The 13,802-nt window shown below is 32.3% G+C and overlaps 1 protein-coding gene across 1 annotated transcript in view; it reads right to left on the bottom strand.

Moving 5' to 3' along the window:
• Positions 1 to 8,674, bottom strand: part of HELRODRAFT_82658 (hypothetical protein) — a gene marked incomplete at both ends in the record, with an annotated part of 12,259 nt that extends 3,585 nt beyond the window's left edge. The window contains 3 exons of the mRNA XM_009022695.1: positions 617 to 826; positions 4,950 to 4,997; positions 8,570 to 8,674. Of these exons, the coding sequence (XP_009020943.1) occupies positions 617 to 826; positions 4,950 to 4,997; positions 8,570 to 8,674 (363 nt within the window). The remainder of the gene's footprint in view (positions 1 to 616; positions 827 to 4,949; positions 4,998 to 8,569) is intronic.
• Positions 8,675 to 13,802: the final 5,128 nt, after the last annotated feature.

Here is a 13,802-nt window from a genome sequence, read left to right as displayed (position 1 = left end):
CTCGCATTTTTATGATGAGGATGGTGGCGATGATGATGGCAATGAGATGATGACGTCACAACTACAAACCAAAAACAACAAATTCTATAACTTCCTGTCAATCAAACAAGCCAGAAAAAAATTTGTACAAATAAACAAGATGTAACGAAAGATTTTTTAAATGGAAAATAACTGTAAATATTTTTTGCAGGTAGTATACATTACTGCGTGAGTTTGTGTGTGTGTGTGTGTGTGTGTGTGTGTGTGTGTGTGTGCAAGAAGTATATATGCGTGTGCGTATGTTTGCATTGGGTATTGTGTCTACCCAACGAGATTTTGTAAGGTCTTAACCTACAGTAAGTCATCCTCGAATCACGTTTGTTCGTTTGGTTAGTTGTATGTTTGCTAGTTTGCCTGCTTGTTCATTCGTCCGTTAGTATGAAAGTTTTATAGCTCGTAAATTAATAAACAAACAAACAAACCAACGAGCAAATCAATAAACAACCAACCAAACGAACAAACAAACAAACAAACAACCACACAAACAAACAACCACCAAAACAAACAACCAACCACAAAAACAAACAAACAACCAACCACCAAAACAAACAAACAACCACCCAAACAAACACCCAACCTGTTTGAACAAATTCTTAGCCTCCTCTTCCTCCAGACCCCCCTTCTCAGTGATGTAGTCGAATAAATCCACGCAGGGATCTGGTCTTTCCATAACGAGAACAAAGTTTTCCGACTCTCTGAAGTAGTCCAACATGTGGACGATTCCATCCCCTAGATTGGAGAGCCTCTGTAGCAGGCAGATCTCAATGGGCACAATTAGGCCGTTCATCTGTGAACGGTGAATGTGATGATGAAGACGGTGGTGGTGAAGATTATGGTGATGATGATGAAGAAGAAGATGATGACGGTGATTGTTCTAATGTGGTCAAAATTGGTGGTAGAAAAACCGGTGTGGTGTTGATGATGGTGACAACTTTAGTGATGTTTCAAACGATTGTGTAAATCTCAGGAAGTAATGATACGGTATCATTCATTCATTCATTCGTTCGTTCGTTCGTTCATTCATTCATTCGATCAGACATTTAAACATTCATTCATTCCGTCATTTGACTATTCACTCATTCACTCGAACAACTCATTCATTCTTTCTATTTATTTTTTCATTGAAAGATTCGGCCAACAGCAAGCAATCCATAACAACAAACACGCGACGGAAAGAGATGCATGGAAAAATTTGACGGATTAAAAGGATATATTTGTGCGTAGGAGGAAAAAACTTCTCGAAAATAGGATATTTCTGTGTTTCCATCTATTTCTTCATTTTTCAACTTTTCATTCGTCTGTCTATTCATTCATTCGTTTGTTCATTCATAACTTTATTTATTTATCCATTCATTCGTTCGTTCATTCATTCATTCATCCATTCGTTCGATCGTTTGTTCATTCATTCAATCATTCATCTATCAACCAATCAATCTATTTATCCATCTATCTATCCATTCATCTATCCATCAAGCCATCCACCATCCATCCATTCATCCATACATCCATCTATTTATTTAGCCATCTATCATCCTCATCGTCATCATCAACATTCATCATCATCGTCGTCGTCGTCATCATTATCCGTATTATAATTCCAAAGAGTTTAAATAAAAATATAATCCAACTTTTTGAATAAAATACAATTTATTTTAGATAATAAATAAATAAATTAATTAATTAATTAAAATAGCAATTTTATAATAAATGAAATAAAATAAAATTTAAATTAAAAAAAAACTATATAAACTCCCATAGTTAATCTCGCTGGATTATTATTTATTCCAACTTGCAGAGACTTATTGTATTTCCTCGAAAGAGTCATTCAAAAAGTGTGAATTACATTTCAAATGTTTTTAGGCTTGCTTCACGAGAAAAAAAAACAACATTATCAACCACATACATCATCATCATCAACAACAACAACAACCAAATGAAGTTAACCTCAACAGTCGCGTTAATAGCATTAGTTGACTACTCTGACGAAAGCAATCACATTAACAGTAAAATGACGTCACCAATCAAATCATCGTCGAAAATGACATCAACAATATAGATCTTTATTAAAACAACAATAATATTTAAAACAAGGTAGAGAAAAGATATTGGCATAAACAACACAAAATTTACATCGGCAACCACAACAGTAATCACAATAGCCACAACTACAACAACTGCCACAACGACAACAACTACCACAACCAATAGCCATCATCTACAATACAGATCATAAATACATATATAACAACAAAAACCCTCAAAAGAACATAAACTACAACTACAATAACATAGCCGCAAAATGAGAGCCACAGCCACAAAAAAGCCACGGCAGTAACCACAACATCCACACAGTCGCTAGCAGTAGCCAATCGCGTAGGTATAGTACAACCAATTGTACAAGTACATGATTGTACAAGTACAGATGCTACCTTAAATAAAATGATTCATTGAGTATACCTATACATATAAACTAAGTACCAAACGGTCTGATAAGCATCTTAATTTAAAATTTCTTACTGGAGTAAATAACTCTATCTTGTCGGCTGCTGCTGTTGCAGTTACTACTGCAGCTACCACTACTACTACAACTGCTACTACTACACCTGCAACTATTACTACTACTCATACTTCTGCTACTGATACCGATATTTCATGCAGTTAGTTGTAGAGTAAGTTACAGCGTACTAAATAATAATAATAATAATAATAATAATAATAATAATTAATATTATTATTATTATTCAGCCTAAAGCTTAGCAAATGAAAAAAGTGAGACACGTTTTCTAAGAATAGAGGGAGGGCGTTAAACTTGTGTGAGTGTGTGTACGTGTCTGTGTGTCAGTGTGTGTGTGTGTATAATAATAATGAGATTATTAATATTTTATTATTTATTATTATTATTATTATTATTATTAATTACGTCATTAAAATAAGAATTTTTTTCTTCAAATCCAAAGAATAATTGTCGAAAATTTTTTCCAAGAAAAAAAGATTCCAAAAAAAAAACATTTTTCTCAAGATCCAACAACAACATCGACGCCATCTTGTTCTTCGTCATCCTCATCATCATCTTCTTCATCATCATCATCATTATCACTATCATCATCACTATCAAGATTCCACAACGATAAGTCATAGCAAAGAGAGAAGTAGAGACAGAGAGAGAGAAAAAGAGAGAGAGAAAGAGAGAGGAAGAGAGAGAGGTCGGGGGGTTAAGATAGAAGAAATAAAAAAAATAGACAGAGAACACAGAAAAAAAGACCAAAAAATTATTTATTTAAAAAAAGAAGAAAGAGTGGAAGAGAGAGTAAAAATGAAGAAAGATAAGAGGAGGAGTGAGAGGAGGTTTGGCTTAATAGAAGCTGTCAGTCCAATCTGTTTTGTCATGATTCACTATTACCACCATCAGCATTATCATCAACAACCAACGACAACATCATTGGGTGAGTTTGTATGTTTCTGTGTTGGCATGTATATATGTTTGTTTTTATGTATGTTTGTTTTTATGTTTGCATGTATGTTTATATGTGTGTTCATTTGTATGTTTGTTTATATGTGCCTTTAATTGTTTGTGCGCTGTGAGAAACGTCTGTCTGGACGCATGTTTTTGTTTGTATGTTTGTTTGTCTGCTTGTATGGAATGTGTGTCATGTGTATTTTAATGTTTTCTAATTAGTAGGCAAAAGTTACTTGCATGCACGTCAATGCAGTGAGTTATGTTATGAATCAAAATCCTGTGTTTGCATGTGTGTGTGTGCGTGTGTGTGTGTATGTGTGTGCGTGTGTGCATGTGTGTGTGTGTGCGTGTGTGTGTGTGGTGTGTGTGTGTGTGTGTGTGTGTGTGTGTGTGTGTGTGTGGTAGTATCACAAGCAGTAAAATAACATCACATCATCATTGTTAACATGATTAGCTTGCATGAATGATTTGAAACATTGCAATATAACAAAATGGCCATTTTAAGAGATATGGATTTAAAAATTAGAAAAAGTAAGAGAGAGAGAGAGGGAGAGAGAAATAAAAAGAGAAAGAAAAAGAGAAAGAAAGAAAGAGAGAGAGAGAGAGAGAGAGAAAGAGCCAAAAAGTAAAAAAGAGAAATAGGGACTTGAGACTAGAAGAATAAATTTTGAAAAATTACTTCATAAGAGATTGAATAACAAAAGGCAGGATATAAATTATATTGAAAAAAAATTGCCGTCTCTTGCCTTCAGACGACGAAGAGCCGATCTTATATTAGTTTATAGGATAATACACGAGGGTGTTTCGGCTAATACTGGACCTACTTTGTTTTTTTCTGGCGATGAGCGTACAAGAGGACATAACCTCAAGTTAAAAGCCTCAATTTCTCATAAAGACTGTCATAAATTCTACTTCTCAAATAGAGTGGTGGAAGATTGGAATATGCTGCCCTCGGTTGCTGTTAATGCGGATTCTCTGTCTGTTTTTAAATCGACAATTGATGATTTTTTTGGTGATATAAAGTTTAATTGGCGAGCAAACTTTTAATTTATTGTAATTGTTTAATTCTAATTGATGTCTGTAGAAAATTTCTTTAATATTTTTATTTACAGTCATTTTTCGGTTGATAATTCGAATCGAATTATTTAATTTAATTATGTTTTATTTAATTTTATTCCTTTAACCTTCGGACAATCATTTATTTTGCTTAGTTTTTGAGTTTTGTTTTGTGATGGCAAGGGGCTTGCCCGTGCTATGAAATAATAATAATAATAATAAAAAAAAGAACAAACACATGAAAAAACGAATAAAAAAGAGATAAAAGATAGAGAGAGCAAGGGAAACTCGGTAAAATATAAATAGAGAGAGAGAGAAAGAAAAAGAGAGAGAGGGAGAGAAGGAGAGAGAAAGAGAGAAAACAAAAAGAAAGGGAAGAAATGAATGAAAAACTGACCTTTGTCCACTCCGAAACTTTGTCCTTCGCTATGTACTTGATGGCCACCTGGCGTGAAATAAAAAATAAAATAATAATAATAACATAATAAAATAATAATAATAATAATAATAATAATAAGTATTAGTAGCGGGTAGCAATCATTCATTTAGTGTGTAATTAATAACAACAACATCCCATATCTCATGCCAATCATCATTTAATCTAATTTTCAAACAACATGTATGTGTGTTGTGTGTGTGTGTGTTTGTTTATGTGTTGAATTATGTGTGTGTGTTTGTTTATGTGTGTGTGTTTGTCTATGTGTGTGTGTTTATATGTGTGGTGTGTGTGTGTTTGTGTTCGCTACATTATAAAATATATTTTATAACTTAAACTCACGCACACACACACTCAACATTTAAAATGAAATAATTATAATAAAAGTTATATTATTATAAATAAATATTATGAAAGTTATACTATTACAAGAGTGATATTTCTGAAAGGGGAACCCTCTTTCGCCGCTGCTGTTTTGTCTCCACTCACTCATACCTTCAGCCAGCAAAAGTTGGGCTACGTAATATATAACCAACCAACTGCTATATATAGGTGATCTGAAACTCTTTTAGCCCATCGATGACTCATTTTAATGAGTTAATAACTCAAGACAGCGTTGATCATATTAAACAACTTTAGTCGTGATATTCAAATGAAATTTGGAATAGACAAATGTGCTACTTTAGATGTCAGAAGGGGGGTGCTACGGTGCGAAGCTACGGTATAAATGTTGATCGGGATATCCACTTCAGGGGTATAGACGTAGAAGAAATGTACGGATATTTGGGAATGGAGGAAGAAGAAGGAACTTCATTATTATGAAGGGACAATTCAAGAAGTAGTAAAGACATTATAGGTGAAATTGATTTTAACGACACAGCTGAATGCAAAAAATAAAGCGATGGCTATCATCAGCAATCTGGCAACTCCAGTCATAAACTAAAGCTTTGATATCATTGAATTGCGATGATTAGAATTACAGCAAATTGACAGAAAAAACAAGAAAATTGCTGACCATGGGCGGAGCACGTCATCCGAATGCTTATGTTGATCGATTGAATTTCGATAGAAATGAAGAGGGTAGATGGCTAAGAGGAATTGAAAATTCTTTTGAAAAAGCAATTTTAGACCTTAACGAGTACATTCTCAACAGACAATGTAGATTAATTGAAATAATTGCAAAAATTATGAAATTAAAAAGAAATATTCAATTCCTAAAAGTAGAGAAAATTAAAAACCGCCATTTTATAGATAAAAATGTAAGCAAAGCAGAATTAAAAAAAAAACTCTTAAAAGATTATCATGTAAAAAAATACAAACGAAAACAATGATCAATTTGTTTTATGTAAGCAAAACAGGAATAGACTTGATAAAAACATAGGCATGGTTAAGAAGTTCAGGATTGAAAGTGGGAACCGAAAGGGTTTTAATAGCCAGGCAAGATCAGGCAAGCATCAAACACCAGATACTTTCAAAAAAGAATACTCAAACTGAATGTCGATGGTCTCTGTGGAATGTGTCACAAACATGTTGAAAGCATTAGCCATGGGATCTCTGGCTGTCCTGCACTGTCAACATCTGAACACAACCCGAGTTGCAAGTTGTATCCAATGTGTGATAGATAGATATGTTGGATTAGAGGCATGTGTAGAATATTATATGCACGAACCGAAGAATGCAACAAACTATATCTATGGTAAAATTTTATGGGCACACCAGCTATAACAGGTAGAAAGATAGAAGCAAACGGACCAGATATTATAACGGACCAAGATAAAACCGAAGATACATGCCTATTGATAGATATATAGATATTGATAGATAGATTGATAGAGATATCTTTTCCAGGTGATTCAATTGTTTTGCAAAAGAAGACTAAAAAGATCTGTTAGTACAGAAATCTTCAAATCGAGATACAAAGAATGTGAAACTCGAAAGCTAAAGTTATTCCTATAGCATGGAGTAGTCTCTGGTTGAAATTCCGAAAAATGCACATTTAGGAACAGCAAGCATTACAAGAACAATTCTCGGGTGAATCTCTATTGGATCTTTTTGAAACTTGGATTCGTCAGGGACCAGCTTTAAACAAGCTGTGAAAATAGAGGAAATAAAATAATAATAACAATAATAATAATAACATAATATGACAATGACGATAATGATGATTATGATACTTGAACTGATGGACCGAAAAGAAGAGGTAGTAGAAAGAAGAAGAAAAAGAGGCCACAAAAAACGTCCCATTTTTTCTTGCTACTCACCTAGAAAGCTAAATTTGAATGATATGCCCTGTAAGATGAGACTCAAAACTTCTATTTATTAATAAGCAACAGCGACGTCTCTATTTTCACTGTGGGAGATTTTAATTAAAAAAAACCGGACAAACACACACACATACATGATACATCTTTGTTGTCTTTTCTTTGTGTAAGTATTAAAATAGATATAGGCTGAAATAAATAAAAGCCACTTAATTAAATAGAAGTCTTTTAAAATTTGATGTATTATATGTATACTTACACATTTACACGTGTGTGTGTGTTTGTGTGTAAAATGAGAGAAGAGAGAGATAGAAGAGAGAAAAAAAGAGAAAAATGGAGAGAGAGAAGAGAGAGAAAGAGAGTGAGGGTTGATGTAACTTGCGTGAGAGGATTTATTAATCGAAATTTTTAACTTTTAAAAAATTTTTAAAATTTTTGCAAAATTGTCTGTAAATTTTTTTTTGGAAATAAATTTTGCTTCAATTCTTTTTTTTATTTTCTAGTGCTACCGCTACTGCTACTGCCACCACCACCACCACCACCACTACTACTACTACTACTACTACTAATAATAATAATAATAATAATAATAATAATTCAACTGAAATAAAACATCACTATCAATTTTACGCTCTGGTTCCACGATTGTTTCTGATTAAAAAAAACTAGTTTTCCGTGGTAAAAAAAATAAATAAAAAACCGGAAACGGAAATTAAAATAAAATGCATTGAAGTAATAAATTCAAGAATATTAAAATGAAAACAAAAAAAAATATCTGACAAAATTCATTTGCCTCATCCGAAAAATTTCTACGAAATATCAACTTTAATTATATCTTCAACCATTTCAGTCCACACCACACAATTTTTAACACGTGTGCGTGTGTGAACGTGCGTGTTTCTATGTGTGTGTGTGTGTGCGTGCGTGTGTGTGTGTGTGTGTGTGTGTGTGGTATGTGTTTTGTGTTTTATTACTTTCATTATGACCTTTAAAAAATTTGAATTTGAAAATAAACACATCGGATGACAAATAATTTTTAAAATGTTAAAGGCAAGTTAAACTTAATGAATGAATGGATGAATGAACGAACGAACGAATGAACGAATGAATGAATAAATGAATGAATAAATGAATGAATGAATAAACAAATGAATGAATGAAAGGATGTATGAAAAAAACTAATGAACGAACGAATACTGACATGTTTTCCAGTATCTCCTAATGAACAAACAAACGAATGAACAATGGAACAAATAAATGAAAGATTGATTGGATAAACAAATGAATGCATGAAAGAAGAATTTAAAAATAAATACTGACCTGTCTTCCGGTTTCTCTACACACTCCCGTGTAAACAGTACCAAATCCCCCTTTGCCTAGTATTGGTCCAACCGCATACACGTTTTCAAGTTGCTCCTTATTCTCCGCTGTGATTGGTCGGCATAAATTATGTTAATTAGTTTATTAATTAAATAAATAATTAAATTATTGAATAGTCAATTTGTTATTTATTGTTTAGTTCATCCATATAATCATTCATTCCTTCCTTCCTTCCTTCATTCATTCATTCATTCATTCATTCAGAAATAATAGTAATGAATTGTATTGGCATGAATTGCATGAACGAGTTAACAAAAAAGAACAAGGTGAATTCTCCACTGAGGTTGAGGTCAAAATCAAAGGAGGTCAAATTTACTCAAAGATCAAATCAGATTAACAGCCATCCATGATAATCTGACTATGCATGTAATGATGAATATTTCGTAACTTTTATTTGTTCTTTCAGTTGAATCATCGTGAAGATTCATTAGCACTTTATTCAATTAAAGATTTCATCTGCCATTCAATCATTCATTTATTTATTCGTTTTCTCCCACACTCACTCATTCATTCGTTCACTCAATTACTCACTTCTTCACTCATTCACTCCTACACACGACACCGACCAACTGATATCAATCGACCATGTTAAAGATGATTACGAACAAACCACTGACAAATGTATGGAGACAGAGGACAGAGAGAAAGAGAGCAAGAGAGAGAGAGAGAGAGAGAGAGAGAGAGAAGAGAAGGAGAAAGAGAGAGAAAAAGAAAAAGAGAGATACACATATAAAAAAAAAGAAAATGAAAGAGTGTAGGAAAAAAACAAAAATGAAAACACGAGTTGAATTGAAAAAAATCCTCCGAGCAAAAACTTCACAGAGGAGAGTGAAAAAATTTCAGATTGCATGATGAATGAATGCAGATGGCATTTCGTTTGAATGCAACATTTGAAAAGAAAAAAAAACAAAAAACTTCCAAACTTCCACCTATCCTTATTTAATAATAAATTATCATTTTCTTGAGAAATCATTTAAAATTCCGCCGGAAAGCATTGATGTTAAAGTATTGTAGTGAATTATAGAACGTTTTATGAAGAATTGGGGGAAATATTTTTACAAAACCAATAATTTATTTGTTGATGTGTGATGGGTGGCTTTTCATGTGATAGCACACCTTTCTAGCGATGAAATACCGCGTTGAATAATTTTGTTTATTTATTCGCTCGCTCATTCATTAATTTCTTCATTCATTCATCATTCATTCATTCATACATACATACATACATACATACATACATACATACATACATACATACATACATACATACATACATTTATAGAATTATGATGGTCGACTTACTTCTTAAAAAACACCAAGCAAGCATATATAAAAACCATAGAATCCTAGAACAAGGTATTCTTGATCAAAACTCTAGGGGAAATGATTAACTAAACACACGCACACATATATTCACACACAAAAACAAACACACACACATATACACAGACAATGCCAACACACATATACAAACAAACCCACACAAACACAGACAATGCCGATGAATTGAATTACATATTAAACAATTTTTGTTTAATTGTGACAAAATAATCTTTTTTTATGACTAAAGTCTAAATTTTATTTAGAAATTTCAAACCAAAATCTCTGTTGATAAAAAAAATTAATTTGAGCATTTTTAAAATTTGGCCGAATTATTATTTTAAAAATGCCCACAAACACCCAAAAACATTAAAAACTTACATACTCACAAATTTTACACAAATCCTCAAAACTCGAACGTGTAAAACCCGCCAAATGAGAACCGCCAAAAAACCGCACAATGCATACACCTACAGCAAACTTACACACACACACACACACACACACACACACACCGCGTAGATAACGAATTGAAAATGAGCGACTGATTGGTGCTAACAACTGCACAGCTAAAGAATAGTATGAATGTGTGTGTTTCAGTGTGTGTGCGTGTTCGTGCGTGTTATAAATGTATATATATATATATATATATATAACTCTGTTATATTATATGTGTTATATATATGTTTGTATGTATGTATTTACGTATGTATGTATGTATGTAGGAGTATATATTATCGTGAAGATTGTATAATTATGTGAACTAGTCGTTTAGGTATGCAGACAGACGAATTAATCTATCTTCATTGAGTTTGACAGTATGACGGAAATGTAGAGAAAGATAACAAAATTGAAAAGGGGGAGATAGTTTAAGAAAGAAAAAAAGAAAGAAAAAGAGAGAGAGAGAGAGAAAGAGAGAGACATGTATCTACGAACTTACATGTACCTACGATTAAACATATATCTATCATCTTACATGTATCTAGTATCTAGCAAGTATAATCTAGTATCTAACGAATACCATTACTAATGCACTCGGAATTACAAAATTTCGGATTAAGCTATATCGAAATAAATGCGAAAAACGTTACACCATACAAACAAACACACACACACACACAAACACAGGCACACACACACAAACACGGGCACGAACACACACACACAAGTGATAAAATTGAAAAAAATGTCACAAAAAAATTTGCAACTACAGCTTTATTACTTCACACATCATAGGATGACCTTGGTTGCAATCATTATTATTGGAGAAAAAAATTCACATTTTAAAATTGGAAAAATAATTTTTTGGTTATTTAAATAACAAGGAAAAGCGTTTTAATCTGCAGGGAAAAAAAGCATTTTTTATTTTCAACATTTAAGCGTTTAATTATTAAAAGTGCGATCGTAAAATAGTTAAAAAGTTAAATTTGATGCGGCCAGTCAGGCTATAATCGATTTGATGGTTCCAACCTTTAAAAGTTCCAGTTCAATTCCGCGAATTGGGAAAAAATTGGAAAACAACAATAACAACAACAACAACATCAATAATAATAATAATAATAATAATAACAACGACCATAGTAATAATAATAGTAATAATAACTGTAGTAATAATATTGGCTAATATTAATATTGTTTTATTTTACTTTCACTGCTACTACTACTACTGCTACTACTGCTACTACTACTACTACTATTACTTTGACTACTTCGTCCACCACTACTGTTAATACTACTACTACTACTACAATCGTAGTAGTAGTAGCAGTAGTAGTAGTAGCAGTAATATCAGTAGTAATAGTAGTAAAGTATTACTGATAACAATAATAATAATCTTTTCTCATAGTACGTAACTTTTTTACTAATTAAGTCTTGGTCGTATCGTAAAAATTTATGGAAAAATACCATCATAAATACCCCATAAATACTCTTAATTAATAAGGTATACAAATGATATGTGGCATATTATGTACTCGTGTGCGTGTGTTTGTTTGTGAGTGTGTGCGTGTGGTGTATGTTTGTGTGTGCGTGTATTTGAGTCGAGCCAAATCATCGAGATGAACTCAGTGGAGGATTTCCCAACAACGAGTGTTTCAGCCCTTAGCTAACGTATCAAGAACACCTTGAACACCTTGTTCTAGGATTCCATGTAACGTAAATTATGTATTTGTGTATCTGTGTGTGTGTGTGTATTTGTGTCTGTGAGTGTGTGTATATGTATATTGAACGCCTTGTGAAATTATGTATTTTTGTATCTGTGTGTGTGTGTATTTGTGTCTGTAAGTGTGTGTGTATGTGTATTGAACGCCTTGTGAAATTATGTATTTGTGTATCTGTGTGTGTGTGTATTTGTGTCTGTGAGTGTGTGTATATGTGTATGTGTGTGTGAGTGGTGCATGTTTGTGTGCGTGTATGTGAATAACTTTCTATAAATGTATGTGTTCATGTGCATGCTTGTGAAAAAGATTGCTTGTGTGTATGATATATATATTTTTACATGTATGTGTGGCAGAGAGAATGAGAAAAAAAGGTAAGTAAATGAAAGAAAGAATAAGACAAAAAGAAAAGATAAGAGAGAAAGAGAGAGAAAGAGAGAGAAAGAGAGAGAGAGAGAGAGTTTGGGGTTATCAGGTATTTTCTCATAAAGAATGTTTAGTTGCTTCTAGTTTAGTAGAGTTACAGACGAAACAAGTGTTAAACTTAATGAGGTGCTTCTACCTCAGACACTTGAAAAACTTTTCACTTTCTTTATTACCACGTTTTTTCTATCACCGTTCGTTTGTTCGCTCGTTCGTTCATTCATTCATTCAATCAATCATTCATTTATTTGTGAATGAATGAGTGAATGAATTGATGAATGAATGAATGAATGAATGAATGAACAAACAAACAAACGAACGAATGAATGAATGGCAGAACAAAGGAATGAACAAAACATAGACAGACAAACGACGAAATGAAAATAGTAGCAGTAGTGAACATCTGGAATCTTCCGCTCTACTTTCACCTTGATATTATATAAATAGAACCAGCCAGTCATAAGCCAACAACTCTCTCTCTTTCTCTCTCTCTTTCTCTCTCTCTCTCTCTCTATCTATCTATCTCTCTAACAATCTTTTTTTCTATCTCTTTGTCACTAACTATGATGATAACTAGACGATGATATGATAATAAGTAAATTTTATAATATAATAATAACATTTTACAATACCTATGATACTAAAGATGATGATGATGATGACGAAGATGATGGTGTAGATGATGGTGATGATGATAATAATAATAATGGTGATGATGGTGACGGTGATGATGATGATGAGAAATATGGTGCAGCAATTGATTTTTTTTAAATATCCGTGTCTTTCCAGGTTTTCGCGAAAAAAATTTTTTCCTCTAGTGGGGAGACAAAATTTCGCAGACGGATGGATTGAGTGTGGAGGTGAAAGAATGTTGAAACATCATAAAATTATTATAATTAATTATAATTAATTAATTAATTAAAAAATCGTTATATCGGAATTGTTGCTACCGTTTATGGTAGTTTAGTTTTATTATTGATTATTATTATTGATATTCCCTCATTGTCATTTAAAATTCGTATTATTATTATTATTATTATTAACGTTATTCATTGTACTTATTATCATTATATTATAATGAAAATCTTTCATTTGTAAATAACCATACATAAAAAAATTGGCGAAAGTTTATACGATAAAAAACCAACACCTATCTATATCATCAAACTAAATTTTAACGAATTCAGTTAATAAATTGTCCTTGTATTGTGTTGTATTGTATTGTGTTGTAATAAATTGTCCTTAAAAATTTCACAAGAACTTAAAAGTATGTT

The sequence above is a fragment of the Helobdella robusta genome, assembly GCF_000326865.2.
Source record: "Helobdella robusta unplaced genomic scaffold HELROscaffold_33, whole genome shotgun sequence".
Lineage (NCBI taxonomy): Eukaryota > Metazoa > Annelida > Clitellata > Rhynchobdellida > Glossiphoniidae > Helobdella > Helobdella robusta.
Note: the sequence above shows the minus strand (reverse complement) of the source record. Positions and strands in the feature narration are given on the sequence as shown.